This window comes from Vicia villosa, linkage group LG1, assembly GCF_029867415.1.
Source record: "Vicia villosa cultivar HV-30 ecotype Madison, WI linkage group LG1, Vvil1.0, whole genome shotgun sequence".
Lineage (NCBI taxonomy): Eukaryota > Viridiplantae > Streptophyta > Magnoliopsida > Fabales > Fabaceae > Vicia > Vicia villosa.
The window spans coordinates 68,299,568-68,320,066 of NC_081180.1; the positions used below are offsets into that span (position 1 = coordinate 68,299,568).

The window sequence follows — 20,499 nt, forward strand, 5'->3', positions numbered from 1 at the left end:
CTACATATTTCTTCTCTCCCATGTTTTGAAGGGCTTTAATAATAATTGAGATTGAACTTTATTTAATTACGGTAAAATAAATAGATGATTGGAATTGAACCAAGTAATTCAACTCTACTATTATATCAAATCAAACAAATACAAATATATTATTTGTTTTAATTTTTATATACTTTCATACTTAAAACGTGTTGAGTATTTAATTAATTAATTTTAAATTCTAATTTATAAAAAATAAATGTCAATGATAAAATTTAAAATATGTACTTATTAATTAAATATGAGTTTTATAGAAAAGTGGAATTAGAAGTCTAAAAGAAAGTGTCAGTTTTGCTTTTTGAAAATAAAAGAAAAGTGGGATTAAAAGTTTGAAAGAATATGTGAGTTTTAAGATGTGATAAATCACTTACAGCATATCATAATCATTATAGTAGATCCTAGGAATAGTATGTCTATTAGTAGGTTGTAGGTTGGTATGTGTTATACAATGTCATGTGACTTCTCAATTCATATTACTGGAAAAAAATTGTACTTATATTGCTACACTTTTCACGTGCTTCTATTTATGATATTAATTTAGTTTGATCTTAACCAATTTGATTCTAAACCAATCCAATTTATAACCGTTTTAAATTTATGTTTCTATTATTTGAATTTCTTTGAACATAGATACATATGTCAATTTGGCCCATACCTAACGGGACATGAAGTTACTTAATGTTGATTATTTATTTCCCAAATAATAATTATTAATTTTAATTTTAAAAATTTTATATTAAAAAAATGTACATCTAATATTAAAAAAAAAACATTTGAAATGAGACATGAATTTATTGATCAAAATATTGATTATTAACGGGACATAAAATTACTGATTAAAATATTTTTTAACGAGACATGAAGTCATCAAATAGAGGTTATCATTTGTTTGTCTCACACTTTTTTTATAAATAAATTAATATTGCGCATATAATTTTTAATAAATACAACATCAATTAGACTATCAATTATTCTCTTCATATAAGTTTTTTATAAATAAATTTATATTACACATGTTTTAAATATAAATTTACGATTTGATACTATAAAATGGTAGAATTTAAATCAATCAGTTAATTAAAGAATAAAAGTGTCTCTCCTATTAAAGAATAAATAATAGAAAATAATAAAAAAATTCATAAAACTTTAATGACCATATTATTGTGTAGTTTATATTTTGCCACCCTTTTTACTGCTATGACAAGACAACACATCTACATCTTATCAAAAGTAATAATTCTTTGTATTTTAATATATTAGTTTTTCATCAGTTTGCATAGTTACCTATCTCTAACTCTATGTACATATTGTTAGAGCAATCTATGATGACTTATTTATTCCCAAAATTTAATTATATAATGTTTTTTTATTCAAGATGTGACATATAAAAATACAATCTACTTTTTAGAAACAAAATGAAAAAATATATATTTTTTCCACCTTTGTCTCCGTAACTCTCTTTTTTATAAAGCAGTTTAAAAATTATTATTTTTAAATATTTAAAAATATTATACTTTTATTGTATTGTTTGGATCTAAAAAATTAGCATAAAGTTAAATATTTTTTTACAAATTTTTTAGAGAGAGAAGACAACTATATAAAAAATAAAAATATTATTTTAAAAAAAATAGCACAATTGATTTTAGTATTTTTAAATATTTATAAAAAACTAATTATTTTCTTCTACCAATTTTTGGGATAAAAAAGAAAACATCCATATAGAAGAAAGAATCAAAAAGATGCGTATTTTACCTATTTTTTTATTTTATCTTTTTTTAAGTATACATATTCATTTCAACTAAAATTAATAAAATAAAATTAAGATTATTAGTCAAAGGTATTTAAAACGTTTAAATAGACTATAAACTAGAAATATATTATACATAGTACTACCTCCGTTCCTTTATATAAGAGACAATTGAACTTTTTAAGTTCATTAAATAATCAATGTATCTGGCATGTATATTGACTAGATACATTAATTATTTAGTGAATCTAGAAAAGTGAATTGTCTCTTACATATAGGAACGGAGGTAGTATAAATTAAATATTAAATGATAATAAATAGAGTGATTGTACAAACTACAAACCTTAACTGTGATTTGACAAGTCTATATAAATAAAAAAATTAAAATATAATAATTCATGATAAAAACTAAAAGTGTGTTTGGTTCAAATGAGGGGGAGGGGAGGGATTTTAATGGAGGGGAGAGAAGGGGAGGGGAGGTGAGGGGATTTTTTTAATCAGATGTGTGTTTGGTCTAAACGAGGGGAGGGGAGGGGAAGGGATGGATTTTAATTAAAAATATGTTTGGTTCAGGAGGGGAGGGGAGGGATTTTATTAATAATTTACATTTTTATCCTTATTATCTTATATAAGTGATACAATATGATATTCAAATGTGAAAAATCTATACATATTTTTTTGTTAGTAAAATTTCTAATATTGAGTGGCTAAAAAGTTATAATTTACTACATAATGTTAAAAAATTGAGTTCACTTAATTCGAATAAAATATTCAAAAACAAATTAAACTATATGTTGATAATAACTTTGAAATCGTAATGAATTATTTAACACATAAAATAATTTATTATTAAATATAAATGGTTTAAATCTTTTAATAAAATAAATTAATTAATTGAAATTAAAATTTTAAAATATGATATAAAAGAAAATATGATAGGATACATAACAAAATTAAAAAAAAACATAAATAAACATAAAAGAGTTATAAAAAAAATCAAAAAAGTGAAATGATTATGATTTATATCAAGGACAAAAATTTCAAAATAATTTGAAGGTGGAGAATAATTATAATAAGTTGATAGAAGCAATTGAGAAAAATCACACAGAAGAGAGCAATAATACAAAAGAAAATGAATAATTTTGAAATATTAGAATAAAACTGAGGGTATTATAGTAATTATAATAATTTTTAAAATATTAAAGTTGAGATTCCCTCCCCTCCCCTCCAAATCCCGCCGATTTGGAGGGGCGCAAAAAGTGTGTTTTGGAGGGGTTTTTCTCCCCTCCCCTCCCCTGCCTTTCCCTCCTAAAATTTGAACCAAACACATTTAATTAAAAATATTCTCTCCCCTCCCCTCCCCTTCCTTCCATCTACCCCGAACCAAACACACCCTAAAGAAAAGTTGCAAAAGTGTATGATGGAGTAGTCACATATTGTCAAAAATGATTAAAAGGGTATGATGGAGTAGTTACGTATTGGCAAAAGGTTAAAGTAATATTTTTCTTCACTCTAAATATTTTGCAAGAATGTGATCTAGACCTGGTCAATGGGGCACGCAAGATAGAAAAAGCCTAAGGCTGTAAGGCATTCACTTTTTATTTTTATATATTATATTGTAATTATTATTACTACCATTATTGTTCACCTTTATTTTTTGGACAAAACTTAGTTACAATTCTTAAGGTGTGGTTCTTACTATTTTATTAATAAAATTTACATTTAAAATAAATGCGTGGGAACATAAAGTTATTGATCAAAATATTGATTATTAACGGGACATGAAGTTATTGATCAAAATATTGATTATTAACGGGATATGAAGTTATTGATCAAAATATTAATTATTAACGGGACATGAAGTTACTGATCAAAATATTTTTTAAGGTACACGGGGACATGAAGTTATTGATCAAACTAATATTTGTACACGGAAACATGAAATTATTGATCAAAATATTGATTATTAATGAGACATGAAGTTACTAATCAAAATATTGATCATGAACGGGACATGAAGTTACATATCAAAATGTTTTTTAAGGTTCACGGGGACATGAAGTTATTGATAAAACTAATATTTGTACACGAGAACATGAAGTTATTGATCAAAATATTAATTATTAACGGAACAAGAAGTTACTAATCAAGATAATTTTTTTATGAATTGTATATTCAATTATTATTTTTTCATGGGTAACCAGATATTTTTCTATTGAAAATTATATATCTAAAATAAATGCACGTCACGTATCAGAACCCGTGCGAACGCACGGGTTTGTTACTAGTTTTCATAAAAATTGAAATTTGTGCCCATGTAAAGTGGAGCTTAAAAGTTACGGTGTACACCTATACGGTATCAAAATTCTAAAATTCTATGTAAAGATAGCATTCCTCTTGCAAGATATGTCTTAACTCACGTCTTAGAAGTTACTTTCTTGGGAGATAACTTTTCGACAGGAGTATTTACTGTACAGGATCTGTTAGAAATACAGTATAAAAGAACAACACTCTAAAAATATATGGAAAAAAAGTCATGCTTTCCTTTCTTTCCTTTTCTATCTAATAATCTATTCATGTACTCAATATAGCTAATATTTATATATATATATATTTCACATAAATTTTTTTTTCCTATATTTTTTGGTTTTGCCCTCCCTCTGTCCAAATTTCTGGCTCTGCTCTGGACTGTAGGCAAGAAACACCATTATAAACTGGAAAACATGTATCCAACTGAAGTTGGTCTAGGATCTGTTGTGTAGCCCACAGATAAGATGAATGGCCTTCAATGTGTTCTGTGACATCAACCTGCAAATCAAAACACACATTTTATTAAATAATATGAATATTTAAATTTCATGAATGATCTGAATGTTGTGTTATTCATATGATTGCAACTTTACAGAAATATTTATACAAAAACAAAAAGATGAAGCATCTTACATTTTGGATCCCAGGAATATCAACTGGTTCGATTCCAGCTAATCCTTTTGTAAGTAGACTGCTCAAAGTAAAATATTAAATCATTAATTACAATTATAATTTCAACATTCTAATCATTAAAATTAAATCTTGTACCAGTTTTACTTAAAGTCACTCTGCAAATTATGCGACTATTTTTACAGTGAACTTTCACATGTAAGAGTGTATTGTGTATATGAGCTAATGTAGTAAGGTTACTCACGTACTAGTTGAGTTTGATTCATTTTAAGCTCGAACAAGTTCTATTGTTAGTTAAATACTAACAAGCATATAGATCCATGACTAAGCACATGTTTTCATTTGTTGGTTGGGCGGAAAATAGAAGGCATGAGGATCAACACATGACATTCCATCCCATGACCTTCTTGTTGATGTTTTCTAACTTTGCAGGGTTGACATTAATAACTTCAGGCTTGAAAAAGACTCAATTATTTAAATTACCTAAGCTCTAACTTTGGAGGGCTAACACTAATAACTCTTTTCAGTAGCTTGTGTATGTCAACGTGTGTATTTTCAAAATTTTCAAAATGATTAGAATTTTGAAATTATAATTATAATTAATGATTAAATATTTTGTAAGTAGACTGCTCAAAGCCTCAAAGTAAAATATTTAATCATTAATTATAATTATAATTATAATTATAATTATAATTTCAAAATTCTAATTATAAAAATTAAATCTTGCAACAGTTTTATTTAAAGTTACTCTGCAAATTATAAGACGGTTTTTACAGTGAACTTTCACATGTAAGAGTGTATATGAGCTAATGAAGTATTCATGTCTTATTTGAGTTTGTTTCATTTTAAGGTCGAACGAGTTCTATTGTTAGTTAAATAACAAGCATATAGATACATGACTAAGCACATGTTTTCATTTGTTGGTTGGGCAGAAAATAGAAGGCATGAGGATCAACATATGACATCTCATCCCATGACCTTCTTGTTGATGTTTTCTAACTTTGTAGGGTTGACATTAATATTTCAGGCTTGAAATAGACTCAATTGTTTAAATTACCTGAGCTCTATTATTTAAATTACCTAAGCTCTATTATTTACTCAATTATTTAAATTACCTAAGCTCTAATTTTGTAGGGTTGACACTAATATTTCAGGCTTGAAATAGACTCAATTATTGACATTTATCATGAGAAATGTATTTTTATTTATTATTGTTTTATATCTACTACTTAACTCCAACTAACTAGTTATATTTAAAATGAGTGAACTGCGTTCTTTTTATAAAAATCATACCATTTCCATAGCTAAAGATTTTAACTAATTTTGAGTCATGTTCTTGAATGCATTATTATAAAATATTTTTAGATCATCTTCGAGCATGGAGATGCCATTTAAATACTAAATTTAACAGACTCAACATAATTCAAGAAGAAATTTAATAATGAAAAAGAAATTATCAAGCAATGAAGGTGTTAAAGCTTGAGTTGACTTAAAGCCAAACATGAGCAAGTTTTTTCACTCACAAGCTAAAGCTTGAACCTCAAATACTTAGGTGAGCTCCATTACACCTCTATTTGCAAGCATTTAATCGGACCAAAGATTAGTTAAAGCCAACTTTCAGTACCTACAACTTTGCATTGCAGAAGTTCTACCACTATGTTTTGATGTACCTGGCACGGAAAGCAACTCCAAGCATCCAGTCATTCCTTGAATAAGCATTAACAAACCTTCCTGCTACCATCTACAGAATACCAGCTTTTTAGAGGAAAAAAAATCATCTGATAATAAAACAGGTGAGGAAGTTCTATAAAGAGAAAAATTATATCCATATATAAACCTTTCTAGCAGCTTCCCAGTTCTCATCCTTGATTGAGACCGGTGCTCCAAGAAGTACAACTCTTTCTACTAGTTCAGCTGCCAATAAAAGGGTACACCATAAAATTAATAAGAACGTCCTATTCAATGGATAAACATGAAAAGCGTTGAAAAGATAAAGGAACATAAAATAAAGTTATCAGTTTAATATATAATATCAAATAATCTAACAAGTCAAAGACAAACAAGGAGGAGAAACTAGAAATACCTACCTCCATTTTCTGTTTTAGCCAAACACTGTAGGCATTTGAAAATAACCCTTGCCCCGAGAGAGTAACCAACAAGTGTCACAGGTCTGAAACTCATAGATCATTATTATTGCATCATCTACCATTTCTAAGAATTCAAGTAAAACTAAAAGAAATAGTAAAATACCTATTTCCCTGCAATCCTTTTAATAATACTTCGGCAAGCAACTTTCCTGCTTTGTTTGATCTGAAAAACAAATTAATTTTAGCATATCTATCTGTAAACTAAGAACAGGAACTGTTCATACGTTTTCTGAATCAATCATATTCATAAACATCCTTGTCTACAAAAAGACAAAATATAAATTGACATCTAATAGTTGTGGGTAGATAATTGAAGAGATGCAAAATATAAATCTTATACACCTGGTAGTGTAACAGTCTGCCACTAACAAAAGCTTAGCCCAATAAATAACATTGCAAACATAATGACAATCATAATTCCCAATACTCCAAGCATCTAACAACTTGAATTGCATACATGAATCAAATGATAACAGCACACAGAAGTTTTTCTCATAGACAAGCATACTTTCTATCTAGTCTACTCCGAATCAAGAAACAAGGTAACAAAGTAAACCTGTTAATAGCTAGTGTCCATTTACTGTCAATGAAATCAGTTGCTGCAAGTAATACAGCTGGCCAAGCCAGAGCAGTTACAAGAGTGCTCAAAACGGTCATCATTGCCCCTTGCTTCATCAGCTGCATTGCAAGTCCTGATACAAGTTTTGGAAATATTAGCATCATACACAATTCTGCTTGTACACACACACACACACACAAATAATAACATTGACAGGAACCCTAAGTCAAAACCAATTACTTGAAGTTAGCCAATCCTGAATCGCAGTGCTCACAGCAATCAGTTTTTTTGACTCCCATTGAAGTGAATACCTAACTTTTGGCAAGACCATAAAAGTCATATTTTTTGAGGGACCATCAATCATAAGAATGATATCAATGCAATTTCAAAAATTGAGACTAATGGAAGTAAAATATATATATAAGGTGATTTCAGTAATAAAGTATTTTTTAATTGACATGTTGCATCCAATCTAAGCATTCCAGGCTGAAACAACCTTCCTTGACACACAACAGTTTTAATGAAGAAAGATATTCACTATTTTACCTTTCCAAATTGTCATTCAGTCCTTCCCATGGCCTAATAAAATCTTCCTTCTCAAAGACAAATCCAGATATCAAGATCTCCACGCCTAGCCTCTGCAATCAAAAGTTCAAGAACAATCTATTTGAAACAATAAACCAAGTGCCAAAATTTTATGATACCACAAGAAAGGTGATACAAAGTTCAAACATGAGAATACAGCAACACTGATCATAATTCAACTGGGGAAAGTCATGTCGCAAGAAAATAGAAACATGAGAGATATAAAAACGTACGCCTTGGTTATGGTTTTCGCCAATGGATATGAAATCAAACTCATCAACACCCCCTACTCTCCTAGCCATTTTGCTTCCGGTAAGACCAGCACCAGCAGCTGGTAGAAGTAGAACAAATTTGATACATTAAAATTCCCATACCTAAAACAGAACATCACTGACATATATAAAAGGTAAAATGACTAAAAGAATGAAAAACCAATGGTTCTACAAATGCTTATTTAATCATATGTAGTAAAATAAAAAACCGACATGTACTGCAAAGAAATCAAATGGACTGTCTTTAGCATATTTCAGATAGTAAAGGTAACAAATCACTCCATCAGTTAGTTACTTTCGAAAAGTAAAGACAAACTCGCATGTTACCTTTGTATATTCTCTCCTAAACAATAAAAATATGGCGTTAAAAGATTTGTATTGAAGTGGGACATGGATATATCTTCTTTAAGCAATTAATGTAAGCATGTCAATAGTTAATTATAGCAAAAAATATAAATCAACCTTATGCCACAACACTTTCCTGATGACACACTCAAAACCCAAATAGAATACAATACATCTAAGACACATTGGTGTGACAAAATGGCTTGGTGATACCAACTGTTTCCGTAAAACTTAAACTGCGAATGAAATTTGAAAAGAAAAGGTAGATATATTAACAGTGTGAGAAAATTCTGGCAAATCCAACCACATATTCGTACCTCCAAATGATGCAGCAACTGCAACAGAACCAGCAACAGTTCCTGCAGCACCGGCAGCTGCAGCAAATCCACTGGCTCCAATTACAGGGATCAGTGTACCCAAAGTTGGAGCTAGAGCTCCAAGACCAGCAGCAATTGCTGGTGCAGCTAACCCTGTTGAACAGTTTTAGAAAGAAAAAACAATCAAATCCATGCAGAAAATTATTCATTTATAGATACTATATATTCCATAGTACAGTCGAAACTATATTAGGGTTTCCGCACCACCAGTAATAGCCAACAAGGTTCCCCCAGTAATTGCAGCAGCACCAATAATACCACCGCGCTTCAATTTCGCCCACTTGCTTTTTTTTTCTTGAGTTTCTTCTTGATTTGATTCTTGCTCTTTAATGATAGCCATTGCAGAACAAGCAACCATGGTCTCAATGGCCTCCTACAGAGCAAACAATCATCTTCGTCTTTAGAAAATATCAAACCAGTAAAAATGCAAGATTTTAATAACCAATAATATAAAACAAAGGCTCAACTTGGATGTAAGTATCTTAGGAACAAAGTAAATGTATAGGCAGCAATCACCACAACAAAGATTACTTTTAGACATGACTTGTTAATTCAGTATAGACAATCAGAAAGCACACAACTCACAAACATATAACAATTTGTTTCATTATCAATAAAGTTCAATCCTAAAAGACATTCATCAAGCAAAGTTGCAAACCATTTTTGTCCACTTGACATCAAGCCATGTTGCCAACAACCGCAAAGCTACGCGATGACGAGCATCATAACCCTTTCTCTTCCTTTTAGATTCTTTGTCATCTACACCCAAATTTGACAGACAAGCAGATAAAAGTTCATAGAGAACCACCACTTTCCTCTGATCACTAAGCATCATCACTTCTTCAATTGGTCTCTCATCAATTTTACTATTACTCGACCCCTGGTCTATATCTTCAAAGTTGATTAAAGGGGCAACATCAGTCTCTTTCTGAGTTTCAAAGTTTACATCAACCTTCTCAGAATTAGATTGAACATCAGGAGCCGAAAACTTCTCGCGACACTGATGCTCGTACTCATTAAGCCTCTCTCTTTTAGAGTTGGAAGTCTGCAAATTCTTTTCCAACTCAAGTACTATAGCATCAACGGCTTTTGACAATGCAAGTTCTTGGTCTAGCCTTTGAGAAGATTCCGCAGAACCCTCGTCAAATTCTTGTGAAAGCAGTCTCATAAACTGAAACATTCACATACATGATTATAATCATAATCATAATCATAAATTAAACATAATTACAAGTGTCGGCGTCCGAACACACTTTTTTTATCAGAGGAACACGTGAAGAGACTTACTGGTCCAACATGATGAGTAGCAGAAGAAGAACCAGCAGTTTCCTCTAATCCGTACCACGCGGATGAATCAATATCTAGAAACCTATTCAAATTCAAATCAAAATTGAAAAAAAAAACTAACTAACTAGATAAAGAAAAGATTGTGGAACGAGGACGAACTTGAAAACGGGTTGGAGTAAACCGGAACGATGGTGAACCCAAAGATCAGGATCATCGGAAACAGAATCAGTGCTGCTAGAGCTACTACTACTGATTCGATCGGAGTTGGAGACGGAGTCAACCAAAGCTGGTAAGGGTAGAATGCGAGTTTGATTGACTTGGGATTCGTGAAGGGATAGTCCGAACAATGCGGCGGCGGCATACCTCTGAGTTGGAGAGAGAAACGACGTCGTGGTGGTCGTCGGCGACGCCGTCGCCATTTGGGAAGTGGTTGTTATGGTAGAGATGAAACGGTGTCGTATTGTTGTTGAGTAGGAGGAGAAACTAGGGAGGTTTTGTCGTTTTGGGTGAAGTGGTTGTTTGAAGGAGGTTTGTGTTTCTTGAAGGAGGCTTCTTGCCAGTTGGTGTTTGGCACAAAGGCGCGTAAATGACAAAGTGTTGTGCTAATGTGGTAAACCGTAAATGTTTTTTTTTTTTTTTTTTATACTCCCTCCGTTTTTTATCCGTTTTTTATTATAAGTAGTTTTGAAAAAATAATTTATATTTAAATATAAGTTGGTTTACAATTTTAATGAATAATTAATACTATTTTTTTTATTATATTCTTAAATATTTATTATTCTCTCCCTTTTTAATTATATAAATTTATCTTCCACATGTCATTAATGAAGGATAATTTTGTAAAAATCTTCATAATTTCTCATTTTCATACAATAATTATTATTTTTCTTAATCTGTGTGAAAAGTCTAAAACGACTTATAATAAAAAACGGAGGGAGTATATACTTTCAGCTCTATATTCAATTTTTTTTTCTTTTTATTATAACTCACTTTAAAAATAGCTCAAGATATTCTATATTAAAATAGAAAATTTTAGAATATTCTTCTTATGTGTCATTGTTGTAAAAAAATAGTACTTTTAATTTTAATTGTTAGATTTGATCACTGATAGAGTAATAGTTTATAGGTAAGAGTAATAATAAATTGGGTTGAATTAAGCGTTGACATGTTTTAATTTGATTTTTTTAAAAGTATTAAAGTCTAAGTCTCACATATATCATGTCATAGACTTATCATGACGTATATTCTCTCATCTTTTTGACTATTTAATTGATTTTATTTGTTAACCTATTTAAAAATTATTTTATTTAAAGATATATAAATAAGCAATTTAAATAATTTTTATATAGATTATATAAAAGATTAAAGATATTAAAAAATTATTTGCAGTGATTTATTAAAGTTTATTTAATAGCTTAAATTTTCTGAGACGGTTTATTGAGGAAAATTTATAAAACAACTTATGACATTGTTTATAATGACATTGTTTATAAGATCTTTAAGATAACTAAGTTGTATTTTTATATTTTAATTCAAAGTACAATATGTAATATAATAATAAGGTTAAATATGTCCTTATAAATAACTATGGATGACAATGGGCCGGGTCGGGTTCAGGTTTCACACTATCCAAAACCACACCCGAACCCGAACTCAAACCCAAATGTTGTTCGGGTGACAAAATAACACTCACGCCCACACTCGTTGGGTTCGGGTTTTTTCACCCAAACCCGAACCCGCAGTAAAATACATAAAATATATTTTTTTCTACTACTTTCCACAATATTATACATATAAGCGAGTGTGATTTCAGGTTTCGGGTGCAGATTTCACACTACCCAAACCAGCACCTGAAAATATCGAGTGGCACCCGTCGACTCAAGTTCGGGTGCGGGTGGATCCCGAGGGTGCGAGTCTGTTTGTCATCCCTATAAATAACTCACAATTCAATTTTAGTCATTATAAAAATTCTTTCGAATAAGGGTCTTCTTAAAGTTTATCATCCACATTTGATATCTATCGTCTACTTCATCTAACAAAAACTAATATGGTGGAACAAGTAGATTTTTTTTAAATGACTGAATAATCAATTGTCAAGTTGGAATCTCTTTAATAACATAATTTTGTAAATATATGGTTGATTCAAATACTTTTATAAATAACGTCAAAATAATAAACAATATTTCTACACATAAAATATTATACACGGAAAATCATACATGTGATCCAATAACAATAACAATGGAAATTGTACTAGCACGAAATATTTTTACTATTGATTCATATATTTTTGTAAACGATACTTAAACAAAATTAAAATTTGTATACATGAAAAAATTTATTATTGATCTAACTAATTGTATACACAAAAAATGGTATCTATGATCTAAATATTTTTTATCAAAAAATAATATATGGGGAAAATTTTATTATTGATCTAAATATTTTTATAAACGAAAAAATTTATTATTGATCCAAATATTTTTTATAACGATACTTGAACAAAAATAATATTTGTACACGGAAACATAAAGTTATTGATCAAAATACTTATTATTAACGGGAACATGAAATTACTAATCAAAATATTTTTATTAATTATACATTCAATTATTATTTTTTCATGGGTAACCAAACATTTTTGTATTAAAAAATATACATCTGAAACAAATGCGCGTTGCGTACCAGAACCCGTGCGAACGCACGGGTTTGTTACTAGTTATATTGGAAAGAGAGATCAAAAGAGTATGAACAAGAAATAGCAATAAATGATAGAGGGCATATTGAGAAAAATTGTATTAATTAGGGGTGTAAGCGGATCATAAAAACCAATTAAACCAACAATTCAAATCAAACTAAACCAAAATAAAACCGATTATTTATGGTTCGGTTCTAAAACTGAACCGAACCAATAAAAACCGATGTGGTTTAGTTCGGTTCTCGGTTTTAGTTTTTAGGAACCGTCAAACCGATGAACCGAACCAATGGAAATAATTACGCTCGAAATCCTTATTCCATCCTTCATTAAGCTCAAATTTTGTACCTTTCCAACCATTCTCCGTCTTTGTTTTCACTTTCTTCCTTTAAGCAAAACACACATTTAGAACTATACTCCAAAACATATAAAGTAAAAATCATAAGTCACAAAAACTTGCTTTCACTAAACTACTTCTCTAGTTGTCTACCTCAAATGTTGCTCTCACCATCGCCACTATGATATGTTATGGTATCCTTCTTCGGGTTCAAATTCTCATCGTTAATTTTCATATTTATTTTTACCTTTCTGATTTCTTCTTCAACAAAACTCCTTGTAGTCTTGTTACAAAATAGTTTTTATGTGTATTTAAGGCGGAAACATGTTAATTGATGTGTGTTTTTCTGTGTTCTATTTGTTAAACTTTCAAATTTATTTTCAACATTCCGATATCAAGATTCAACTTTTATAGTGAATTTATTTCATTATGCAATGAAACTATATCATTGTTTCATATAAGGATTAAGTGCAACTTGTAAGTTGTTTGAAAAATTATAGCATGAAATAAATGACATGAAATGTATTATTTTAAAAAATAATAGCACAAAATATATCAAAAAATACGATATTGGAAAATACATTGATGAATATAATGTTTGAAAAAAATATTAAAAACCGATCAACCGAACCAACCCAAACCAAACCAAACCGATTAGTTTGATTCGGTTCCATTTTTAAAAAATGTTAAAAACCGAACCAAAACAAACCGATGAAGATATTATTGGTTCAGACTTTTTTTGACCAAAAACCGGTCCAAACCGATCCGATTATACCCCCAGTATTAATGTTGCATTGAAATTGTAAAGTGACTTATAATTTGGGACAAATTTTTTCTCTAAAGCGTCTTATAAATTGGGATAGAGGATGTATATTTAATTAACATTTTATAATTGTGACCGGTGAAAGTGTTGTATTTTTAAGTTTTTAAATAGGTTTTGCCAAATGAAATAGGAAATGTGAAATATTTACTAACTTTTTGTGAATTTTATTAAATTTAATTTAGATATTAGTCCACCAGAAAATTCGTAAGAATGGTGATAATTCATCAACTATTTCCTTTCACAATTTTTATGGCGAGACATTTTTTCCACGCCTAAATATATTAAGTAAGGTATTTAAAAAAAATTAATAAATTTTTTCAAAAGTGATCTATTTAAAAAAAAATACACTACACACTTTTTTTATAAAATTAATTAATTAAAATTAATATGGAACCCACATAAATTTGTAGCACACATGTTGAATTTGCCAAAAGAAATACAATAGAGGAGAGAGAACCCGTTCACATAGGGAGAGAGGAATTTTGTGAATTGATTCCTCAATTTTTATATGAATTTTGATTTGTTGAGATTTTTAATGATATTAGATATGTCATCACTTAATGAAGTACCAATATGAAAAAAGGCTTCATCTTAAAACCCCAGCCCAACTCTAGAGTAATAGGGGAAGATATAGCTTGGGGGTCATCGTAAATAAATTGAAGATGTTAATTTGTGTATCTACCGTGATAAAATTATCATGAGAAGAGGAATTAACATGATCAAACGTCACTTGGTGGGAATAAAAAGAGCTGTCAAAATGGGCTACCCGGCCCTAAACGTGCCGGCTCATACGAGTCTCGGGCTTTTCAGGGCCGGGCCCAAAAAACTCATTTTTAAATGGATTCCATTTTTACTACCCAGGCTCAGCCCTGTCTGGGCTGCGGGCTACTCGGCCCTAAGTGGACCTATATATATATATATATATATATATATATATATATATATATATATATATATATATATATATATATATATATATATATATATATATATATATAATTTTCATATCTAAAATTACGATTTCTAAATAATAGTTACAGTTAAAATGTAAAACAACATATTAACTTAATTTCAATTATTCAAAATATATCTTACATTATATTTAATTTTGCACACAAAATTAAATAACTTGTTCCAATAAATTTTAAGATATAAATATTCACGACAATTATAATTTTATAACAATCATAACAACAAACTATTATAAAATTTTATAACAATTATAATTAGACTCATAGGATATTATTTTATAGCAAATTGTTATTGTTATATATATGATTTGTACATTTCAACCTTATTTTTAATTAGAATATATCATGGTGTCTTTTCTATACTATTTACATAATTATATTAGGATGAAACCTTTTAGTTTGAAATTAAGTCAAACCATCAACTTTTATTTGATATTTATACCTTTGTAATACCAAAAATAAATTAAAATACATAATACGCAAATTGTTTATAGCATACTTTTATGAATTAGGAAAGGATAATTTCTAGTTATATTAAAAATTTTAATTTTTTTCGGACTCGCGGGCTACCCATGGTCCATACGGGCCGGCCCATATTTTTTAAGGCTTTTTAGGGCCGGGCTTAAAAAGGCCCGGATGTAAATGAGTTCGAAAAATAAGGCCCAAGCCCTAACTATTTTCGGGTTTGATGGGCCGGTCCATGGGCTTCGGCCCATTTTGACAGCTCTAAATAAAAGGTGAAGTGGAAGCAAATAATAATGTATATGCAGGTTTTCAATATCGGATAAAATAAAATATTGAGGAAGACATAAACAAAAGAAGACTCAAACAAAAAATGTGGATGTTGATCTTACTATAATTGTGATGTAGTAGAGATAGATATGGAACAAATAAGACCAAGCCCAATGATTTGATCTCAAAATGGAAAAAGTATGAATTGCATTAGTAATTATTGCATGATGTACTAGCTATACGTACAATAGTTTAGAGAAAGAGGCTACTCACATATAAATTGTGAAATACTTTTTATTTTTACTTAGAATTTGTGTATATTAGAGTTTTATGGAATGAGTGAATTTTTAGAGATTTCATGGGCTTATCCAAGAAGTTGGTTTCCCAAATTTCCTCAAGAGAAACATGGGAGTATGGAAGACTGACTCTTCCTTTAATCGAGGAGAAAATGGTTTTCTCATTTACTAACATTAACATCCTTTAAACGTTATTTCTTATACACCTAAAAAATCATGTGTGATAAGTGATTTAGATCATGGATGTCGAATCCAATCCCTATCGGGTAGCTAGCCTTACCCTTCGAGCAACCACGTCACTTTGGGATAAGGATGGAAAACGGGATGCCCAGCCTGTTTAGACTCACCCCTTAAGAGCCTTCAAAAAATGGGTCGGTTCGGAGCATACATAGTTAAAGGTGTGAGTCTAAAACTTTAGTTTACGCCGAAAAAAAAAAGTGTAGAGCATGGCAGGTCTACGGACATTAACTTTTAAAGCCTAAAATTACAAATAATTATGTTAATGCCCACACTTGCAAAAATATGATGCGAGGAAGGGAAAACATATTATATGGTGCAAGCCTAAAACTTTGGTCCACTTCACAAAAACTTACGAGCAAAACGGGCATGTTCGATGGGCTGGACCTGTTTTGTCACCCCTACTTTTGGCACCTCAGCCTATTTCTGGCCACTTGATCAGACTTCCTACACTTAGTTCACTTTTGACATAGGTTACTTTATCAAGTACCATCCCTTTTTTAGGCCCAAATAAATTATCTTAATCCACACTCTCTGAAGCACGAGATCTTGGAAAGTGCAAAGTGATTTAATTCGAGCGCACTACCATCTTAGAGATCTTGTAAGTTTCCCGAGAAAAGCTTGGAGACATAAATAGATGATGATTGAGTGATGTTATTCATAGCTTAGAAAAATTATTGGAGTGAGTTAATAATACAAGGAAATTTTTTAAAAGTAGTTAGAAAGATTTTGGAATAGTAGGTAGGTAATATAACTACGCCCAATGTATAATCGAACATAGCTCTGATGTTACTATTGGTATTTGAATAGTTGATAGTTGATATAAGATAGTTTTAGAGAATTGTTTAGAAAGAAGGCTCTGACATTGGTTTCGTAGATAATAAATTACAAAGTACCAGTTGCTTTTTTATAGGCTTAAGTCACCAACTTCTCAATGGTGATGAATGTTTTTATATTATTTTAGTTCTTTCTAGATGTTTCATGATAGACTAGTATCATAATAGCTCTAAGTTCTCCTACCATTTTCATACACATTATAGTTCTACTTTCTTCTACCATTTTCATACACATTATATTTAAGAATATTCAAGAAGAAATTTGTAGCAATTTCAACATTAAATTTCTAACAAACACTCCACATTTCATGTATCACATGGAAATATCAAAAGCTAAGTAGTAAACAAAGGTTTTTATCATATTACAGCTGATACTAACAAGCAATATTTATTCAAACCTAAATGCGCAACTCAATATTCCTCATCATCCTTTCGGAAAAATATTGTATCAGAACAGTCAAGTAAGCAAAGCTCAATAGAACTGATCAGGCCAAAGAAATGACTCAGCTGCTGCTGGCATTGGAGTGAGTATTGCGCCTGCATTGGTTGTAGTTTCAGAAGACTTTGATGTGCCTGTTTCTGCATTGGTAGGAGGGTGAAAATGGTGGAAAGGGTTGCATGGAAAATATGGTGTTGCAGAATCATATGGTATATAAGCCATTGGAGGAAAATTGATGCTGCTATTCACATTGGTACAATGTGGTTGATCAGTAATATTCGTAGGAGCTTTCTTCTGTGATCCTCGAGAAGGTTTCGAGCGTTTTGATTCTCGACCAATCGGAATGGGATTCTTCGAAATATAGTCCATATCATATATACTTGCATCAAAATTAGTTAAAGCATTGGCACCTTTATATTTTAGGGCTGCAATGTCATATGCCTCTGCAGCTTCCTCTTCGGATTCTGTAAACATATACAAGAATCAAGAATATTCATCTTCAAAATATAAACATATATCGCGAGCAAGAATCAAGATGATATTATTTTTCGTATAGAAAATTAGGGTGACAAAACATTGATGATGGACTCAAATTCAATGTTAAAATATAAGACAGTTAAAAATTATGTAGATTTTTTTTTTTTAAATTCAGAATATTGAACTTAAAATACTGTCTGAAAATGTTGATCCAGAATCATGTAATGAGTGTATGAATTCAAGGCATCTAAAATGCATTGAATCTTGATCCTGAAACATAAATGGATAAAAATCTACAAGATTGGTTAAAATATATCAGCAGATTTAAGTGTTATACTATCAGTCATTTCTCTAAATCCAATTATATTGTATAAAATAACGAGTTATTAATATCAGAAGATAAAAGCTTACGAAATGTTCCCAAGTATCGATCTTTGTTTTCAGCAACTCGGCCAATTCTTGCTTGCCATTTACCACTGTGCCTGTGCCTGTAGGATACAAGGGAATGATAATCACTTGGTATCATATGATATTGATAATATAGTAAGTTGTTTCAAATTTCAAACCTTGTAACACCCCGATATTTTGAAGTCCCCCTAGAAAAACCATTGCTTTTCCTGCAAGCAAAGAGGAAGTAAAGTCTTAGATGAGGAACTTAATTATAGTGCTAAATAATTAGCAGCTTAGCTCATACAAACCTTCGCAGAGAAGTAATATAGTCTCGCTTTCCTTCATGTTTCATCTCCTCTATTTCCTTGGCGTAATCGGAAACCTGAGATATTACAGAATACAAATATGCTAAGTGATGAAAGTGCATATAGGAATGTTCAAAATCATAAATTTCAAATCAAAATGATTGTTACAGGAAAGTTTGTGGTTGCTGTTGGTCCCCAGTACTTCAATGCTGCCAAATCATAAGCCCTTGCTGCATTTTCTTCACCGTCATAACTACCTAATAATAATCATAACAATTAGTTCATCATGTACGAATTAACCATATCATGCTTGAGGGAAGCTAGAGAAAAATCTATGATAGAATTTAGTAGAAACATTCCTCACCCAAATACACTGTAGGAATATCAAAAGCAATGTGACAGGAGCCAAGAATTGTACCCATGTCAAGAAAAAAACAAGAAATTCAGCATATGGTCAGAAATCAAAATATTTCAACCGATGTTCAAATCAAAATAATGTGTAAAGAATCTCAAAATAAAAACAAGGGAGATAGAGAAAAGAACCTTGTCGCCCTTTCTTGACACTTCCCTCTAGCTTACCATTGTGATCCCATAGATTCGCTTCAAATTTACCTGTCAATTTGTGCCTACACAACAAAAAAAAAAACGTGCAATTACGATGAACATACATGGAAAATGGCAATTTTATGAATATAGAAGTAATAATTAAAGTTCTATAATAGCAAAATATCAATTTAATGAATACTTTGAAACCCCTCGGTATGTCGAACTTCTTTGGGCTGAGCTACGAGTAGTGTTTATGGAACTATCACAATCTACAGCAACAAGGGTTTTCTCAGAACTAAGCGTGATAGCCTCTTTGGACGAGTCACCTAACTCAGCACCTAAAGAACGAGTTTCATTATTCGATTCTGATCCATTCAACTCGGAACCAAAATTGTTAGCAGTAGTAGAAACCGCTAAAAGTTCATCAATTGATTTAGGTTCTAGTTCGTCATTGAAAAACAAGGAAGTAAGACTATAATCATCTACTGAAAATGAGTTTGGATCCATGCAAGAAGAAGAAGAAAATAACAAATAAGCAGTGTGTTTGGTTTATGTAAGTATAGCATTGGCATGATATATATAGTGAGTTTGAGGAGGTTAGCATATTAATGGAGTCAAAGAAAGTTAAGGCAGTTAGTAATAACAGAAACAACCATTTTCAAATGAGAGGGTTTTCCGCGCGCATACAGACAAACAAATTGAGCCCAAAAGTCAAGTAACCTCTCTCTCTCTTAGTGAGTCTGAGGTAATAGGGGGTTACTTACTACTATGAGAATTAAGAAAAAATTAAGATAAAAATGAAGTGTGTTGATATGGAACATAAATTGAGACACATACATTTGATTGTATACAAACACAATATTACACTTGTTAATTTAAATAATATTAGATCTTATTTATAAAAAAAGAGACAATTAAGTAATTAATACAGTAATAAATATACTTAAATTTATTGAAATTTAAAAAATTTAAAACACTTTATTTATAAATAAGACCAGAGGGAGTATTAAATACTAACATAAATAATAATAATGTTTACAATAATTTAAGTTGAAAATTAAAAAAAGAGTAACCTTAATTCGTGGTCATACTAAGCATTTTAAACATAAAAAATTTA

General features: G+C 30.4%; 2 protein-coding genes across 3 annotated transcripts; both read right to left on the reverse strand.

Annotated features, from left to right (window-relative positions):
• Positions 1-4,177: 4,177 nt before the first annotated feature.
• LOC131640579 (uncharacterized) lies at positions 4,178-10,894 on the reverse strand. Of its 2 annotated transcripts, none has more exons than XM_058910972.1 (15): positions 10,458-10,894; positions 10,299-10,372; positions 9,670-10,182; positions 9,216-9,384; positions 8,952-9,104; positions 8,251-8,348; positions 7,979-8,070; positions 7,673-7,743; positions 7,430-7,565; positions 6,977-7,036; positions 6,814-6,896; positions 6,564-6,640; positions 6,397-6,467; positions 4,730-4,787; positions 4,178-4,594 (listed from the first exon to the last, which is right to left on the reverse strand). In XM_058910972.1, the coding sequence occupies exons 1-15, from the start codon at positions 10,657-10,659 to the stop codon at positions 4,421-4,423; spliced, it is 2,031 nt and encodes a 676-aa protein (XP_058766955.1). In that variant the 5' UTR covers positions 10,660-10,894; the 3' UTR covers positions 4,178-4,420. The 2 variants fall into 2 exon arrangements, with proteins under 2 accessions (XP_058766955.1, XP_058766951.1); XM_058910968.1 differs by having other exon boundaries at positions 10,299-10,380; positions 10,458-10,893.
• A 6,803-nt stretch (positions 10,895-17,697) lies between these two features.
• LOC131644764 (AP2-like ethylene-responsive transcription factor AIL7) lies at positions 17,698-19,889 on the reverse strand. Its single transcript, XM_058915358.1, has 8 exons — positions 19,582-19,889; positions 19,380-19,462; positions 19,201-19,209; positions 19,005-19,093; positions 18,840-18,913; positions 18,708-18,758; positions 18,553-18,629; positions 17,698-18,128 (listed from the first exon to the last, which is right to left on the reverse strand). The coding sequence occupies exons 1-8, from the start codon at positions 19,887-19,889 to the stop codon at positions 17,698-17,700; spliced, it is 1,122 nt and encodes a 373-aa protein (XP_058771341.1).
• Positions 19,890-20,499: the final 610 nt, after the last annotated feature.

What these genes read in the sequence shown, in the direction of transcription:
- LOC131644764 (XM_058915358.1), bottom strand. Translation starts at nt 19,889, where the DNA reads ATGGATCCAAACTCATTTTCAGTAGATGATTATAGTCTTACTTCCTTG. An exon ending in ACATACCGAGGGGTTTCAAA is followed by an intron (nt 19,463 to 19,581) that starts GTATTCATTAAA and finishes TTTGTTGTGTAG; the next exon opens with GCACAAATTGACAGGTAAAT. An exon ending in AAATATCGGGGTGTTACAAG is followed by an intron (nt 18,630 to 18,707) that starts GTTTGAAATTTG and finishes TGTATCCTACAG; the next exon opens with GCACAGGCACAGTGGTAAAT.
- LOC131640579 (XM_058910968.1), bottom strand. Translation starts at nt 10,717, where the DNA reads ATGGCGACGGCGTCGCCGACGACCACCACGACGTCGTTTCTCTCTCCA. An exon ending in CTTGTTGGCTATTACTGGTG is followed by an intron (nt 9,105 to 9,215) that starts GTGCGGAAACCC and finishes ACTGTTCAACAG; the next exon opens with GGTTAGCTGCACCAGCAATT. An exon ending in AAAGGATTGCAGGGAAATAG is followed by an intron (nt 6,897 to 6,976) that starts GTATTTTACTAT and finishes TATGAGTTTCAG; the next exon opens with ACCTGTGACACTTGTTGGTT.